At 32.5% G+C, this 19,676-nt stretch overlaps 1 protein-coding gene across 1 annotated transcript in view; it reads right to left on the reverse strand.

The window, feature by feature from the left end:
* LOC149547429 (pyruvate kinase isozyme A, chloroplastic-like) overlaps positions 1–19,676 on the reverse strand; it is a 67,143-nt gene that overhangs the window by 19,677 nt on the left and 27,790 nt on the right. Inside the window, exons 2-4 of the mRNA XM_089791636.1 lie at positions 13,795–13,885; positions 13,289–13,482; positions 13,059–13,180 (exon numbers count right to left, since the gene is read on the reverse strand). Of these exons, the coding sequence (XP_089647762.1) occupies positions 13,059–13,180; positions 13,289–13,482; positions 13,795–13,885 (407 nt within the window). The remainder of the gene's footprint in view (positions 1–13,058; positions 13,181–13,288; positions 13,483–13,794; positions 13,886–19,676) is intronic.

Raw genomic sequence — 19,676 nt, forward strand, 5'->3', positions numbered from 1 at the left:
GCTAAGAAATTTAGAAGCATAAGGATGTTGTCCAACACTAAGATTACTATAGAGATCACTAACTAGACTGGAAATACATCTAGAGGGGCTGTAAATGCCAAGAAATCTGCTCGAGGAGTGCCATACATGATCAGAATTGCCTACAGCAGCAATGTGCACATCTGAACTACAATTGGGTGTCAGACCAGTCCTAAACCCTTGACAGTGAATTAAAGAATTCTGCAGGCTGTTGGGACAGGCAGTACAGGTCTGATATACTGCCAATCAGATGTCATACAATATTGGAAGTGAAAAGGGCAAGGACATATTTATGTTGTTGTGTACACATTGACAGGGACAGAAAATCGGTATGCAAATATTGTATTTCTGTTATTTATCAATGAAGTTAAATGTAGGCATTGTCGTTAGTGTTTGAATCAGAAGACTTATTTGGTCCCATATTACTGATAATTGATATAACAAGTGCAATATCATTGTTTGTATTAAATTGATGTTTCAATCTATTAAAATATTATAATTTTTCTTTGATAATCATCTTAGTTAGTCTTTAGTTTATTCAGTAGTTTCTATTTCTATCTTTAGTTCATGATTGTTTCTTTTTCAAAAGACTGTCTTTGTAATCCAAATAAAGAGCTTTTGCTAATACAACAATATTGATTTACCATAACATGGTATCAGCGTGAGTCAATGGCATTTCTATAATGTTTCTTTAATGGTACTCTCAGCTAATCTTTAGTTTATTAGGTAGTTTATTTTCATCTTTTGTATACAATTGTTTCTTTTTGAAACATCGTCTTTGCAAATCTAAATAAGGAGCTTTCATATCCTCTGTTTAATATGACAATACTGATTTACCATAACATGGTTTCAGAGCAAGTCTATGGGATTTCATAAAATTTGGCAATTTTTTAAGAAAAAATTGTGGTTCTAGTTTCATCTCAATGTTTTGGCTACAGGGAGTAATACCTTTGTTACCCAATATCAGATTGGATGGCTTCGTGAGTCATTAACATTTTGCAGATCCAAGGAGGGTCTCAGCAGAAGCAAAATGTTCTAAAGAATTTGTGACCAAAAGACAGCAGTTAGGCGATGACCATTAAGAGATGGTTTCTTTAATGGTCATCTTAGTCAGTCTTTAATTTATTAGATAGTTTCTATTTTTGACTTTAGTTCATGATTGATTGTTTTAAAAGCATCATCTTTGCAAATCTATATAAGGAGCTCTCATCTCCATTGTTTAATACAAACAATATTGATTTACCTAAGAATCCATTCCATAACCCATTTAAAGCATTTACAAATCCATACCAATCAGATAGAAATCAGAACTTTGAAAAAAAAAAACTCAGTTGTCACTAAGCCAACCCTTTACAAGAGAGGTGACGTCCTGTAGAAGGAGCTACAAGAAGGTCAAGTTAAGAGCTATAGTCTAAGGGTCATTTCATTAGAATTTGTGGGGTCAAAGGTGATTGGACTAACCCATGTCCTCTTTGTTGCCCTTGATCCTCCTAGTCACCTTTGACTTGCTATTTGGGACAAAAATTTGGTTCACAAGTGAATCCAATCTCTAATTTCCAGAAAAAATCTCATAATTTAGTTTTAGATCTCAGTCTACCATCTATATAAATGTAGAAGAAATCATTTCTTGTTCCATTCTTGCCCTAGATCTTCCATTTTCCCCATTTCATTTGCACAGTCATTGTTGATATTTCCAAATCGTTGCAGATGTAATAACACTACCAGAATGCCTGGTATGTACATTCCAAATGGCAACATCCTCTTATATTTGTATGAGGAATAAACCAAGAGAAGGGACATGTCCCTTCATGAGACATGTTTATTCATCAATATAATTAATATAATGCCAAACTTAATTATATATATATATATATATATATATATATTTCTCTTTGATCTCACAGATTTATCCTACTAAACCTACCAAAACATCAACACTCCCTCTTAGTTAGGGAGGATAAAGACAAGACGCGTATTACACCATTGGTAATATTAGGCTATGTCACAAGGTTCGAGTTCAAGTTCGACAACAATGAAATTCAAATGAAGTTCATCAAGGGGAAAAATATTCAACATTAAATTCTCTCTCTCTCTCTCTATATATATATATATATATATATATATTTTTTTTTTTTTTTTTTTGTGAATATTTTAAAAATATATAAATAATAAATCCATTAAGTTGTCAAAATAATTTTAAAATACTAATATGAAATTATATTATATTATAAAATTAAAGTCAAATGTATTATTTATTAAAATAAAATAATACTATATTAATTGTAAATGAATATAAATATAAGTTCCTTATTCAATTAAAATTATTAAAAATAATACAATATTATTAAATTTGGATAGATGATAATAAATTTAAAAATTAATATATCAATAATATGTTAAAGTTCTTATAAAAGAATTATTAGAAATAAAACAACATTATTAAATTTAGATATATAATAATAAATTTAAAAACTATGTAATATAAAGATAGTCTAAAGTAATATATCAATAATAATATGTTAAGGTTTTAACAAAAGTGGTCGCTAAGGATATTCAGGGCCGTCATATGTAGAGTGCAACGGAGTTTTCCGTCATATGGTCCACGATACGGTGAAAAATTTTCCAGAGGGCGTGATGAAATTTTCCGTGAAGTACTTCATTTTTGCCCTCACTATTTTCCTACTGCCCAAAATTGGCTCTCGTGTAAGCTACTTAGAATTGTTCTGGGCAAAATTAAATCATGAACTATTCATTTCTATCACAAATTCTGGATCTTGAATGGGCTCATTTATTTTATCAAAGCAATTAGCAATGGATTTTTTTCTGAATCCTGAATACAAAAAAACAAAAACTTTGTGTTGTACGAATTTAACGTTGAACTTGAACAAATATTTTTTATTTTATATAAGTTAACCGATCTTCAAACTTCATACACAAAATTCAGCGAACCTTGTGACACAAATATTAGGTATGACAAATTTTAAAGATATCTTTGATCAAAAGATATCCACCATTTTGATATCACATATGATATCAAGAGTGTTGGCCTTCAAAATATCAACATATAATATTCACCAAAACTATAAGTAATGGTCTCCAGAATATCAACATATGATATTCACCATTTTGATATGACATTTGTGTATTAGACTCCAAAATAACAATATATGATATTCATCAAATACTCTTTGAGTAATGGTCTTCAGAATGTTGAAATGCAAGATATTCACCAAGTACTATGAGCAATGGTCTCCTGAACATCAAGTTGCATGATATTCACCACGTACTCCATGTAATGGTTTGCATTACATTCCCCATGCACTCAAAAAATGTTTATAAGATATGTGCACACGCATTCTCATAATGCGTACCATATAAACATCCATCATGCAAAGTATACTCTATCATGATCTGCATAGACATTGTAAGATGTCCATCATAATAGAAAATCAAGTTATTGTAAGATCGTCACCTTTAAATAAATTTTGCAAACACAAGTGATAATAATTTGGAAGTTGTCACTTCCTCATGATGTCCACAGGGGTTAGGCCTATTAAATCAAACAGTCACACACATGATACCAAAAGTTTACATGAAGTCAGAGCTACCTCTAATTCTGATATGATCAAGATTTTCAAAGATCATTTGAAGCATATCCTCTATCCGCTCCTTCAGACAGATGTGTCAGACTCTCTTTGAACATCAATCTTTTGAGCTCTTTTACCAAAGTTGCTTTTGAAGAAGTGTCAGACTCCTTTTGAATCTGATATCAATCTCCCTCTTCCTGCAAGAACACACTCAAAGGAAAAGATCAAGATAATTAGATCATATACTACATATTAAAATAAAATAAGAAAGAAACTAATATAGTACTCAAAGAATACTTCTCTCTCTAAATATCCTTTAGAGATAGTGTCTCTAGAAGTGGTTTCTCTTCATGAGATACTTGGTTCACTCGTACTAATTTTCACATTGTCTTTGTGTTTGCTTGACTATATATGTTGTCAATCGAACAAATGACTATTGGATCAATTTCATATCTTGAAGTTTTGCACAAGACAAACTCATCTCACATCTGATCTGTACATTGTAGTATGCCTGTTTTATTCTTTTCAGAATATTTTCCGAATGCATCTATCCAGTATTATCTATTTTCATATTCTTGTATTACATCAAATTATTTTCACTGTGAATAAATATCTGTCACATATGCTCTGCCTTTTAGACATGAGTATAGTTTATATACTTATCACTCATCCTGAATATCCACCGTAAGTCTATTAAACTGCACAATTACCAATGTGCTCGTTTATAACTTCATTATTTCCTACCAGCACTATCTTCATTTATTTCCTACTAGCACTATCTTCTTTAACTCTTCTTGTATCTGTCTTCTTTATTCACTTCAGACATTCCACACCATCTTTGCAAATGACAGAATATATATATCAAAAAGTTATGTCTTTCGAAAAATGGGATATCTCTTAACAAACTTCACGCCTTCTCAATTTAGTTAATCATAATCACATAAGATTTGATTAATTAATTAGTTAATTTAATTTTAATACTCTACAAATCTCAGACGCATTAGTCTCCAATATTATTGCACACATATTTGCTTGGGCATATACGACTGATTTCACATATGGGATATCTCTTACAAACTTCATGCCTTTTCAATTTAGTTAATCATAATCACATAAGATTTGATTAATTAATTAGTTAATTTAATTTTAATACTCTACAAATCTCAGTCGCATTAGTCTCCAATATTATCGCACACATTTGCTTGGGCATATACGATTGATTTCACGGTTACTCTTCATCGAGACTTTAATGCTACCTTTATATTTGTTTTGTTTGTAATTGATGAGATGTAAATTTACTCCATTCGAATGCTGAAAGGATTGTTGCATTGGCTCACTGTAGTTTTACGATTCTTATCTCCCTTCCTCCTTTGAAAATGGACAATAGAAAGTTGGATATATAATTAGTATAGTCAGCGGGTCAGATTCATTAAAGCTGCCAACATCCAAGTACATAAAAAACTGAAACTCATAGCCATTTGGGAGTACACGGGGTGACCGACAACCATAAGAGGAGACGGGAGTGACGGGTAATTGGTATAATCAGCAGTATGACAGAATCAGAACAAAAACTGGTGAACCAATAATTTAAGAGATAGGGTTCAAGTTGTTTTGTAGGATATCTTGCATTGTCGTCAATGGATGCCTTCTTTTGTCAATTTCTACTTCAACCTCCCTTGCTCTTAACTGTGGATGATATTACAACCAATGAGTATTTGCTCTGCCACACTTGAAAATTTAATAATATTAATCGCAAAAATTACCATTCCATAGACTGCAGAATGTGATCTGTGAAAGGAATAAACTTATAATTTCTCTACCAACATTAGGAAATTACATTAATATTTTGTCTTAAAACTTTAATGCAGCAATTAAATATATTCCACACTTTTCGCTGATCAATATATTTCCTAGATATAGATCGGGCTGCTATAAAATATATAATCAGATATTATTGCCAATTAATGTCGAGCAATAATTTTGCTTTTTTCAATATTCACTATATTATTGTTACCGTCTCAAGTTCTCGATATCTTCAGATGGATTCTCACATCGCTAACAGAATAGTCACCTCAAGCATGTTCACACCACATACAGCAAAGGTAAATATCAGATAATATAAACGTTCACTAATATTTTTTCCAGACTCACGTTTTGTGTATCTATTGACGTGTTCTTGTTCTCTGAGCATTATCAGAGTATGTCCTCTCTTAGCTTTGGTGTATATCAATGCCATTGTCTTTTGTCCCCAAAGCTGCTCACTATTTATTCTCAATTGTTTTCCACCATCTCCATTCATGGTCTCCATTCGATAGTTAAGAAACTCCTGATATATTAGGCTGGAATTTTTTACATTTGCAACCTGGCTCTAACACCATGTTGATTTTCCCAAATCGCTACAGATGTAATTGCATTGTCATAATGTCTAGTATGTATGTTCCAAATGGCAAAATCTTCTTGCATTTTTATGAGGAATAAATCAAGAGCAGAGACATGTCCCTTCATGAGACATGTCTATTCATCAATATAATTACACTAATAGGCTTTATGTGGGAGCTTTACTCCCAGAAATTATATTTTTTGACACAAAAGTTGTAAGACCTTTTTCCAATTGTTTTTTTTTCTGGGAGTAGAAAATACTTAAGTTTGTCTTCCCTCTTTTTGAATGAAAATTAGAAAAAAATCAATTTTGAAACTTTTTAATATTTCTTTTATTTATGTTTTCCATCTTGTTGAAAATTAGAAAAACTGAAATTTTTAATCAAATATCACAATCCTAAGTAAATAAAAAATAAAACTTTATAATAAAAAATATAGATACAACCATATGGATATCAAATCCATTATCTAATCATTTTCGCAAACTGTCTAGAATTTTTTAAGAGTTTTTTAGGGACTAGATTGATCATCAAGCAATAGAGATATATAGGAATTCTTGTAAGCCATTTTCCCTTTGTTTTTCATTGTTTTCTTCTTCTATCTCATATGCACTTGCATATATCAAAGCCAAAGGTCAAATGAAAAAAGAGATTGCATAAAGGAAATTGCATTTGGTAGATCTCATTTGGAAGCGAATTAAGTGTAATGGACTAATAGTGTTGTGGAAGCGAATTAAGTGTAATAGACTAATAGTGTTGTTTGTAAATCTATGCAGAGTGTGAAAGTGCCAACAGCTGGTCCTTGGTTAGATTGTGGACATTCTTCATTGATTTCTCTATATTAATTGTTGTCGCTATTGTGGACAGTTTTTTCCTGCAATATGTTATGTATCTATATGCATTTGATTGCTGATTTGAAGTTTTTATTAGATTTTGGTCATTCTCCATTACTGTGTTCACAATTTTTTCCTGTAATATATTACCTGTATGCATTTGATTGCTTTTTATTAGATTTTGATCTTTTAAAAATGTGATTTCATTTTATGATGTTAAAATATTTTGAGATTTAATGACAATTATCAAAGGGATAATTATTTTTGAATTTCATTGATTTAGTTCGTACAGGAATTTGAATTGGAAGTTTCTAATTAAAATTTTAGACAAGATGGCTGATTTTTTAGATGTGGACTTTAAAAAAGTGTCAATTAAATAGAATCACCATTTTAAGATAAGAATTTAAAGTTGTTGACAAATAAATAAAATTTGCCTTCATATTCTATGCTATGGATTGAATACTTCTTTAAGTTAATATTTTTTGCAAATATATGTTTTGATTGTAATTTTCATTTTAATTGTTCAATAAGATCATATTATTTTCAAAATTTGTGTCATTTATACCTTTATTTTGATTTTAATCTTTCAATTACTCCTACAAATTTCAATTTTCACATATGATTTCAAAAAAAAAAATTAATTTTAGAATTTCTTTTTAGTAATTTTAGATTATTTAGAACTTTTTTTATTTTTTATTTTATCTTCTATACAACTATCAAATAATTTTAAATTTTTATATTCCTTTTTAGACCTATATAAAATTACATCAACAATTCATGAATTCTTTAAATTTATTTAATTATATTTGATGTTTCTTTTTTTTAAAGTTGGAGTTTAAGTTTAAAAGTTATACAGTTTAGTAAGTTTTTAGAATTTAAGATAGTATATATTTTTGTAATTGTTTCTAAGTTTAATACAATTTATATTTTATTAAAATAACTATAAAGTGCATCTAAATCATTTACAATTTTGAGTAGTACATTTTTGCATTTCTATATTTTATATTGTTTCTATATTATAATTGATAGTTGTTAAAACATATTTATTTACTACATTAGATTTAGAAAGTAGAAAATAAAATTAGAGTTTGAAAATAAAAAATAATAGTTCATATAAAACTAAATTATAAAGTAAAAAGGAGAAGGAAACAAAGTGTTGATTAGACATCAATTTTCATATCTTGTTCATTTAAGTTTATATTTGGTTACGTATTTTCTTAATCAAATTAATATTACTATCATATTAAATTTAAGAATATCTAAAATATTCTAATTTTATCATTTTATAGTATTATATTACTTTATATTTTAATATATTGTTTGTGGTTGTTTTCCTTATATGTTATTTTATTGCTATTATAAAAAACACTACAAAAAATTATTAAGCCATTTATTTTATCTTCAACTACTCCTAAGCTATGAATAAGGAATTCAGCTGCAAACAAGGAACTTGATTGACACAGGAAAGATTCCTTTCCTATATATAAAATATAATCAGCATGATACAATCATTATTTCTAAGCTAGTATTATAGACCCAACTTCTTTGCTCAACTGAATTTCAATGTTGAATCATGCATATTAGTAATAGACTACAATCTTGAATTACACATTATTTAGTCATGTTCCATGCCTCTATGTGCAGTTGTTTAAAGACAATTCTCTACAACCACCATACCTTAAAAGTAGGAACCGATTAAGTCGTTTTATCAAACAGTCAAATGGTTTTATAAATGACAAACTTTCAATTTATTGCCTTTGTCATTGAACAAATGTCCTCAAACAAAAACAAAAATGGCAACATGTTTCTTCTTAGTTCTCAGTTTTCTTTCATACAGATGCATGGTTGTAGATAACTTAGTTCTTTCCATCTTTACATGCTACTATGATGTAGTTTTGCCTTTGTTTTTGGTTTAATAATTGAAATATATGGATATTAGGATCTTTGATATGAATACAAATTTGAAAAAAGTAAATTAAATTATCATGAATAAGAGAATAAGTTTATTTTGACAAATTGAACTTGATCAAATTATATAATTAATATATTTATATTTTATCAAATCTATTAGAGAAAATCTAGAGATATCAATTTTGACAACTGAAATGTAAAATTGTAAAAGTCAAGAAAAACCAAATTCAAATTTATGTCCAATTGAGTATCACACATACTTGAACTAATAGATTCTCTAGGTTGTAGCTCTAGCATTTTACATATGTTAAATGTATATTTCGAGAATGATTTCACAATCTTTCATCACATGTTAAACCTTAGCATTGAATTCTCTCTAAAATTGATTATTCATGCAATTATATAGAGGTATATCCTCTCTCTTTCAATCATATTGATTTACTTTTAAAGAACTCATCTAAGATCATTAATAATAAAAATTAAGAAATTTGGTATTAAAAAAATTATAATACTAATTTTGTTGATTAAAATTAAATATTTATAAATAGTAATTTTATTATTATTATTAAAAAAACCACATAATCTTAATTTATTTAAGGTTCAAGTATTTTAGTTCAATAGATATTTTCATTCTAAATAAATAATACGCTTTAAGGATATTTCTTTCTTCTAATTTTTTTGTCTCGTAATGAAAATTTATAAAATTTAGAACCTTTAGCAAGGTTTTCAATCCTATTGGCTAATTGTTGCACATACATAAACATGCAACTGCTAGTTAATATAATGGCAAACTTAATTATATTAATTTATGTTTGATCTCACAGGTTTATCCTACTAAAGCTACCAAAACATCAACACTCATCATCCATTATAATGAAGGATAACTACATTTATTCAGCACTTGAGCCTAGTGGATCGTTTTCCTTCCAATATGTGAGAGGATATAGGTGTGAGCTTCCTAGTTTGACCATCCATCCTAGAGAACATCCTCACGCTATATTCTTTCATCAGACATGTATATAATGATGCTTGCGACAATGACTCCTTTATAAATCAAGCCCAAACTATATTGTCCACTAAATTGTGTGGGAAGAACCTTCTATAGCTTTTCACTGGAATCAAATAAAAAAGCGTGTGCACACATAATATTACAAGAAAAAAATGTGATTTGTAACCAACAATGCAGTCAATGGTTCCAACTCCAACATCAAAGAGTAGCCTAGAATATCAAGAAGTGCTTTAAGTATGATATGCTATGACCAAGATTTGCTTTTGCAAGTACCCTAAAACTATAGAGACATGGTTTACACAAAAATCCATTGCATTTATTTATCTAAAGATTATATTTCCAAAGAGGCTACAATGATATTCCTCACTGAAATACATGAAAAAAATGCTTAAATGTAATGTATTTCCATTCTAATTCATAGACACAAAGAATGCTCTACCTACCAAAACATGGGTCTCCTGTAGAGGTCAAATTTTAATGATTGTTAAGTGATCTAGGAGTGTTAGGGCACGAAGTTGGAGGTACCCAAAACCCTAAAGCCAAACCATACTCTGTACACACCAAAGGTATCAAATCCAAAGGAACAAAACTCTAACTTATGTTTAGTCAAGGCAACTTTGGACTTATTAGAATGACCCATTTTTTAAATAGAATTTAATAATAGACCATAATAATATATTTAAAACATAAAAGAACATAAATAAAATTTTAATTGAACATCCCCCATAAATGGGGTAGGAAGGTTGATCTTCCTGAAAACCCTCAAGAGAAAGTGAAATATACGCCCCTAAGGAAGGACGGGTTGAGATTATCTTTGATGGGGCCTCAAAGAGTAACCCCAGATCGAGTGGGGTTGTATCTATTGCTCGAGATCACAATGGAAACATTCTAGCTACAAGGTTTTCTTATCTAGGTGAAGCCACATACAACCTTCTAGAGATCAAAGCTGCAAGAATGACCCTAAAGCCACATCTAGAAGGGGACTTGACCATTACTATCAATGCAATGAGGAGAAAAATGAAACCCAATTGGAAACTAGATCAGTAGCTAAATCCAATATAGAACTTGGTCAAAACCTTCTTGAAGTTTAGACTGATACATGTGTATCATGAGGGAAATGGCAAGGTTGACAAGTTGGCCAAATGGACCACGATGGAGGAAGATAACCTTCGTAATGCTCAGCAAGGCCTTGTGGTATTTCAATAGATACCCTAATCAACTTAGCAGTGGTGGTGGTAGAATGATAAAATAAAGGTAGGCATTATAAAATATTGGACATGGTAGATGGTTTAGGTAACATGGCCATGATGGTTGAAGGATGTCTAAATGGAATCTCCAATAGGTATACAACTTCCAATTTGGAGGTCTTCAATTCATTTGAAGATGGTTGCGGAATGCCCAAGAAGATAGCTGGCAACCAATCGCATTGATGATCAAGCAATGACTATACAACATGTCAAAGTGATATCTCAATGGTTGGGACTATTTATGTTCTCCTTTGCATAGCCTCCAATTGATAGTTTAGTTGTCAAAGCACATTTATCGTGGTTATTTAAATAGTCCTACATCGAAGGCAATAAATTCATGGCCCAAACATGACTCGAGGAGATTTTCATAGATTGGGATGAACTTGTAACTGTGGCAATCCTATTTGAAGGAAGCGAGTTGTCATTCTCTTCAATTCAACCCTTGTTTCCCTTTTCCTTCCTTTCGTTTTTGGCTCTATCTATAGCATTCATGTATTTCCCTACCAAAGTGATATTGAAAGAAATACAAATGTCCTTTACGGGTGAGGTGAAACTAAAAAGGCTCGAGGTTGTGACTAATTGCTCACATGAATTTGTCATCATGCAGTGACAAATTTGCGGGCAGAGGGGAGGGGGAAGGGGGAGGGGGAGAAATTTCTATTCATCGATCAATAGTGGGTTAACACTAATAGCACAGTTATCTCCGTAGAGGTTGTTTTGATGGTGGCTGAGTTCAAGGTCAGAGCTAAGCTTTTGTGTCGAAAGGTTTTCAAGGAATCTTTCCTAGGAAAGTTGTACTTAGGTGCTTGCCAACATGGCTGAGGTACTACTTTGTGATTAGGCACGAATCTCCCTCCTTCACATGTCTCCCCCACACCCCAAACACTCCCTACCCTCCAAAACTTGCATCCCAAAGCCTATGCCATCCCAAGACAATAGAATGTTTCTTGTCTCTCAATATTCCTAGGAGTGTTCCCAAGATGCCCTTCGCAAATGTGGGACATTCTCTTGGACATTTAGCAATCCCTAAGATGGCCAATTCAAAGAAACCAATGTTTGAACAGAAAAAATAATTTGGTTTTTATAGACAAGCAGTTATGGTTGCATGAAAAATCCAATGGTTCTATGGATCACAGTGGTTCACAAATATTATATGATGTTATAGAGAATAAAAATGATTTGATAGCGTTGAACAAAATATTGGATAATGTTGAAAAAAATATATTAAGTTCAAGAGATGACAAAAGTAACCTACTTTGGACTTGATGATGGTTGCAATGTAGGTGGTTGTAGTAGATGGCTCCCTCGATGTCCTTTGCGTAACCCATTGTGCATTAGGCAATGGCACAATAGGGTCCAATGTTAATAACTTAATAGAGAACTATGATAAGCTTTGGTTGAGTTTATCTATCTTACTCAACTAAGTAGCAGCGGTTGTATGAGCTGTGTTTCCATCTTTTGGTAAAGATAAGTCTTGATACTAGATGAAGAACAAGTTTTAGTCTCTAATCATACTTAATGGATCCACCACACATGGCAGAGAATTATAGTTACAATGTTTTACTTCAATATTTGAATGTCCAAGCTACAAATACACACATACACACACTGTCATCCCCAAAAATGGCTCCCTACACTGTCATCCCTGAAACACACCAGCAGTCCCCTGCCATTCCCATCCAAAACGCCATAAAACGTAGTAATTATCATTTTAGAAATAGTTTTTATAAACTGCAATCTGAAACTAAAACCTGAAAACACTTTATCTAAAAACAACAGCTAAATTAAAATCATATGAGCAGTGAATCAAATTATTCACTAATATATGCCACAGATATATCACAAGAGAGAAATACTGGGATGGGTGACTTGGGATGGGTGACCTCCCAGGATGTCCCGGTGCTTCACCTCTGTGAGGATTATTAATATCCAATGAGTGCTAAGTGTTCCATTTATTCTCATGAGAGACAGATTCGTGTGTGAATCACTACTCATGAAACATGGGTCAATGAGTTTGACTCAAAAATTACACAGTTAAATCATGATAGCAATATCACAAGAGAGAAATAACTAACCCATCACGAGATCGAGCAGCTATATAGCTTTTCAAATGTTGGATCACTTCAGCTGATTTGACAAAAGAAATCGCAATAAAATCCACGCCTTCAGAAATTCCAAAATCTATATCAAGCCAATCCTGCAGAAAACATGTTTCAATTCTGCATCAGTACTTCATCTGCAAATGTTTCACATTTTTTTCTAAATCAATCCATAAATTTCTAACTTGAGAACAAGAAAACCCAACCTTGGAAGATATTGTGGGCAGCATGGCATTCCTCTCCCGCACCAATCTACCCTGCCTTCTAAATGTTAGATTGGCACGTGGTAACAGTAACCCAGGATCAGTACAGCAGCACTTCACATCTGGTCCAAATTTTTCAATCACCTCAAATCTCACCATGCCACCATCCACAAGCAGTTCATCCCCAACTTCAACATCTGTTAAAGCAACCAGAGCATAATTTAGATTTCAGAATACCCAAATAAAATCCATGTTAAAGATTTATGCAAGGACATGTCAGATACTACCACATGCTGATATATTAGTCTTATAGGGCACACAATCGATAGAAGATCACTAATCAAAAACCATTAATTAAAATTGCTCATAATAATAAGAAAAGTATACTTGCGTAAGCTCACTGAAAAACAAATACATTAAAGTGTCACGTATTTGCGGGAGTTGGAATGAACAACCAACTTAGAGAAAAGTTGAAAATATAGACAAAAAGAAAATAACTGCATGCTTACCCTCTGCAAAGCCATCATAATTGACTTGAATAGTGTGGTCTGGCATAGGCCAACTAAGAGGACGCACAGTGAATGTCCAAATTTCTCCATCCTACATTATTAAAATGAGCATGAATCATCTTCAAGAAAAACTCTTGGAAGCACCATGAGATAAAATAATCTAGAAAGCGATAATGAATAAATTTACAAGGAAGAAGATTCAAAGAAAAGATGATGTTTAACCTTCCCAGGAAACTTAGACATGCAAAAGAACCGAAAAGATCGAAGATTTCAATCATAAATTGATCAAAGCATTTTATGGCATCTTGCAATTGACTGTATTCTTTATAAAAAAGTTATGCATTCTTATTTAGCACCTAAAAAGAGATTTTTAAAAGTCTATTCATTAATTCTAATGGCATTTCTAGGAAATACAGATTTTATGTCATCCAACCAAACATTATAATAATCCTCTTCATTGTCAAAACAAAGATGCTGATATTGAATTAGAATGGTGGGCTTGCAAAAGAGAAATTCACCATACACATGTTTTAAATCATATTTTCACTTTAAAAGCATTGGCAGCTTCAAAATCGCTGAATCATTACCAAGAAGAACAAGCACTTAACCAATGCGCACATACAGGTCCTCTGCTACAAAGACTATGGAACAAGAATGAAACATCCACCCACCATTTCTAGTGCCTGAGCCCCAACAAAGAGCCATCCCCAAGGATAGCTAAAGGTATGTTTGGGCATCCATTGACCATCCCTAGGATGTAAAGCTTGTTCATGATATCTCGAAAAACAATACTCTAATTTATTGTTAAATTGCCAAGAAAGCTCCTACCCTAAACCTAAAACTAAAAGAGACCTAAAAGATCTATATGAACCTCTAGCCCATTCATTTTCCAATCGCCAAAAAAGAAGAAGATAAAAGAGGAAAAGTGGAAGGGGACAAGCCCCAACACCTTGGGGTATTTTCCCATCACCCATTGATCATTCATCTTCCCATTTTCAAGTTTCTACTGCAATGTTCAAACGAAATCATGCATGGAGCTGTCTTTTTTGTTAAATTTCCATAATTCTAGATATCAAATACATCAAAATGGGATGGCAACTGCCAAATGTTTTTTAATTTTTTAGCTGCATTGGAAAATCAAATAGAGTCCTAGACAACTCAAATGAGGTTTGCAAGTTTTGTGCATCCTATCTTTCCTCATCTCGTATAACAAATAAAACTTGATTAATATTAGAAGGATTTCAATGTTTCAAATAGGATAATTGTTTGTTTTATTAATATGACTCTATAATAAGCTAACTAATTGGAGCTGACTAGTTGGATTGCTTAATCATCTACATGGTTTACATAAGAGTACTTATAATCGTTTTGCATTGCAGATAAAAGTATGATTTCTAATATATATTTTTGATGCATTAATGATGAGTAACTTATTATTTGTTGAGAAGTGCAAGGTAAACATCCCCAGTAGAAGGATGGGCATCATGAGAGAGGAAGTTGTTGGCAACTTGGCTAATGTAAAATATTACGGTTGTCATTTATGGCAACATATAGTCTACTTTAAGATGGCAGAACTTTTGGTGAAATTTAAAGGCACAATACTTGGAAAATTGACTAAATACATATCAGGAAAACGAGCTTCAAGAGACTTATTTTGTTTGGCGAGCTTCACTGGAAGTACATGAGGTTACGCTAGTGTAACACGGGGATGCGTCCCCCCCAAAAAGTTTGGGCCACACCGGAGATGGGGACACACTCGAGACGGGGGGACAGTGTCTCAACGTTTTGAGTGGCGCCACTCGGAGTGCCACCTCTGCCATAGACAGCAAGACGTCTCTGTGTCCCCTGTGGGTGCGAGGGAGACGTGAGGGGTGTGGGAGGACACGAGGAGGGATGTCGGGACGTCTCTTGCGGCAACAAGATGGAGGACATTTAAAAAAAACTTAAGGCATTATTTTAATATGTTTTTGATTCTATTTGAGTTATAATGGGATGTGGGGCCCATTCCTTCCTCCTCCTTTGTTCAAAAGCCTTCTATTCTTTATTTTTATTCACATTTGCATTTCTATATCTGAAGACTGATATATATTATAAATTTAAAATTGTATAATTTGACACTCTTTCATTTGTTGATGCTCAATGTTCATTGTTTGTCATTTAATCATGAATCATGATGTTCTAGTTCAAAACTTCAATGCAATGTTCGATGTTTAAGTTTTTTACATATTTATATCTTATATTGTATAATTGTACATCTTTTCATAACTAGCATTTTAAATACAATATGTATAGTATATACACCCTTGCTCCCCACACCACCCCCCTGTCCCCCGTCCCCCACTGTCCCCAAATCAAGACCCATTTGTCCCCCATCTCGGAAACTTGTCCCCCTGTCTCACAGAGCAGTGTAACTATGGGTTACGCACACTTGAAGATAGATAGTACAGATAGTACATGACATATGTCTAAGACCACAAAAAGCATTTAGTTTTGTATGAATTATGGAGAATTTACCAATAACAGGTTAACAGGGCTGAACAGAGAAAACAACAATATAATGAATTTGTGGTTAAGGGATTATTTTGGTTTACCAAAATAATTGCTTAACAATGTTGGGATAACATCCTAGATGTTAACCCACATGCGGCAAAACTTTATTTAAAGATTTAGCAAAGTATCAAGTAGCACAAGGCCAACAAGATGAAAAGTCTTGGTATAAAAGTAAGGAAATGTGTTGAGCGAATTGTGGAATTGTATTGTATTGATCTAATGTTTATATGGACACTTTATGTGATTGGTATAGATACATATTTGATGTTAACGTCAGAGCAAAGAGGTTGTATGATTGTTTTGCGACAAGGAACTACAAAGACAAATTAGATATTGAAGATATCATCACAATGAAAGGTTTTTTGTCTCTATTTCTATTGACAGCTTTGTACAATTGTATATGCATGTTTGAGCAGTGGACTCATCTTGCACTTTTGCATTAACAACTCCTAATAGGGTTGAGGCTTCTAACAAAGCCTAGTCCTATAACAAGGACAGATACACTATACGGATGTAAACGACTCCTAACAAGGTCAACATCTTTCACAAGATACTTTTGATTAGTGGATCATTTTGTGGGTACCATCCCCACCAGGGTTTTCCCTTCACCAAGGTTTCCCTAGTTAACAATAATGGTGCTATGAGTTTCATTGTGTTATGCTAATGTTTACTTTTCAATTTGATCATTTATGCAAGTTCAAAGATTGTCAATAAAATCCATGGTTGGGCAAAAGTTTGTGGAACATTGATTCACACCCCCCCGCCCCTCTCAGTATTCCTTATTTCTAACAATTAGTATTAGAGCACAGCTACTCGGGGAAGGCATGGCAGCTTGAGTAAGATCACTACGAATATGGAACAGTTGCAGAGGAATCTTGAAGAAGCTTTTGAGAAACTTGATACAATTACAGAAGAAAGAAATAAACTGAAGATCAAACTTAAAGATGTACAAGATTTCATTTTGAAATTGAAAGAGCAGTGAAAGCACTAGAATGAAAAAGAAAGAGTCACGTGATCAAATCAAAGATTTTGAAGCAGTTTCAAGGCTTAAGGAGAATGAGATTCGGAAATATGAGCTTGCAATTACAAATTTGAAGATGAGAATAGAAGATGAAAATAAAAGTCAATCAGATTTGAGATATGAGAACGCAGATCTGACTCTCATATCTCAAATCTCAACTTACTAAGGTGACATTTGAGCTCGAGACTACAAAGTTAAAGTATGCAAAACTTGAGAAGTACAACATTATTGTCGAAGGAGAACTTACACAAACTAAGCAACATCTTGAGAATTTATATTCAAGCACTAAAAAGCTTGATGAGCAGATCATGGCACAAAGACCTGTTAAAGATAAAACAGGAATGAGTACATTGAAGGAGAATCATCCAAAGGAGCTGAAGTTACTGAGAAACAAGATCTAGTGAACCAACAAGCTAATCATCGAGAAGATCAGAATAAAGAAGTACCTAATCAACTTGAACAACCTAAAGATGTAAAGAGACAATTCAATGGAAGATGATTTGCATGTCACCAGCTTGGACACATAAAGGACTGCACATGTAAGTATATTAAACCCTATTCTGGTTATTGATATAATTGCTTTATTTATGGTCATAGATCTAATGAATGTAGGAAACCTAGATTTGATAATGGTGTGCATGAAAGGACTAACCCTGCAATTGGTAAACCATTGGGAGCAACAAATGTTATCAGAAATGGAGTTATGTGTTATAAGTGCAACAATTTGGGACATATTGCTAGAGATTACAGATTACAAACTAATCAGTTTGGACCTAGATATGTGAACAGAGTTATAACATGTCAAATTTGCAACATCTTGGGATATACATCAAGATTTTGTAGATTGAACAACATGAGAACTCCTAATCCTAGAAGAAATGTGAACAACAATGCAAGAAGGAATGAAAGTGAGAAAGGAAAGCAAGTAGAAAGTTTTAATAAAATGTTTGAGAAGGAGAGAACACGTGAATGAAAAAGTATGGATTGAAAAGAAAAAGAACACATCAGAGAATAAGATGGAATAGGTACCTACTACTGAAACCCCCTTATCAACTTAAGCAACCATTTTGTAAGATTAAAACAGGGGATAATACATCAGATATACATCAGACCCCTTTATGGAAGAATTAAGTTACAAGGAGTAAATGGTAGCTTGGAATAGATGAGATGAAGTTGTGGTTAAGTTCGCAAAAAGAAATATGGTCTTAATACTTACACAAAGTCACGGAGGAAATCAAGATTACTGGATTGATATCAGCTTTTTGAAGTATGTGTACTTGTGCAATAAATGCAAATCTGTTTTGGCAAGGATTTAAGGAGAAAAATTGAATTATTTGGACAGCATTTGATCGATTAAAGTTTGCAAAAAGGTTGGCAGAGCGATTCAAAGGTGATTTGGAAGATTGCTAAGGCAATACAAGTAGTATGTGATGTCAGAGAAAGACCTCGGTATAAATTTAAGAAGCATCCTTTCGTGTCTTTCAAAGATGATCCAACATGAGCATTTTCTCAAATTCCAAATAGGGTTTTGCATGTAGAGGATGTCCACGCTTACATACATTGCAAATTTGAAACAATTGGGGACACTGAAATTCATGAGGATATGAGTAAAGTGTATAACAATGATCTATCGTTCAGACAAGGGTATGAACATTTGAGACAATTAAACATTACAACGCATATGTTTTATGAGGAATTTGATCAACCTAAGTGGACTAGGGTTATATTGAGCAGAATTCATGATGGAATGTTTTGGGTAGGTGATATTCATGTAATGATCACTAATGAGATGATTCACAAGTTGACTGGTCTAAGTAATGAAGGTACTGTACCTGTAAATGAAAAGAAAGTCAAGAATTTGGTTGAAGCCAACACTAAAGCATGGGATGGTAGAGGCATGAGAGTTAATCAGGTCAAGTAGACAGATGTAAGGTTAATCAATAAGATAATTGGATACAAAATGAACTACAGCTCTAGACCTAAATCTGTATCAGATGAATTCATTTATGCAGCCTATAAGATGACAGTTGAGAAAGAAAAGGTTAACATGTGTGAAATTTTCAGGCAACAACTAATTGACAACCTTGACAAGATAAAGAAAGGAAAGTACACACCATTCAAATTTGAGTCAATATTGATTCATCTTTTCTTTCAAGTTTTAGAAAGATTCCCTAATATGCTTAATTTTGAGTGGAATTCAGATAAATGTAAAATGGAATTAATTACTCACTGCTTTAGAAAGCAGCCTGCAGAGAGAATAACAGATGATATTTCTAAAATGATAAAATCCTTCCAATCTGAAATGAAACAA

Source organism: Cupressus sempervirens, chromosome 7 (assembly GCF_028749045.1).
Source record: "Cupressus sempervirens isolate cs-2001-9-10 chromosome 7, ASM2874904v1, whole genome shotgun sequence".
NCBI lineage: Eukaryota > Viridiplantae > Streptophyta > Pinopsida > Cupressales > Cupressaceae > Cupressus > Cupressus sempervirens.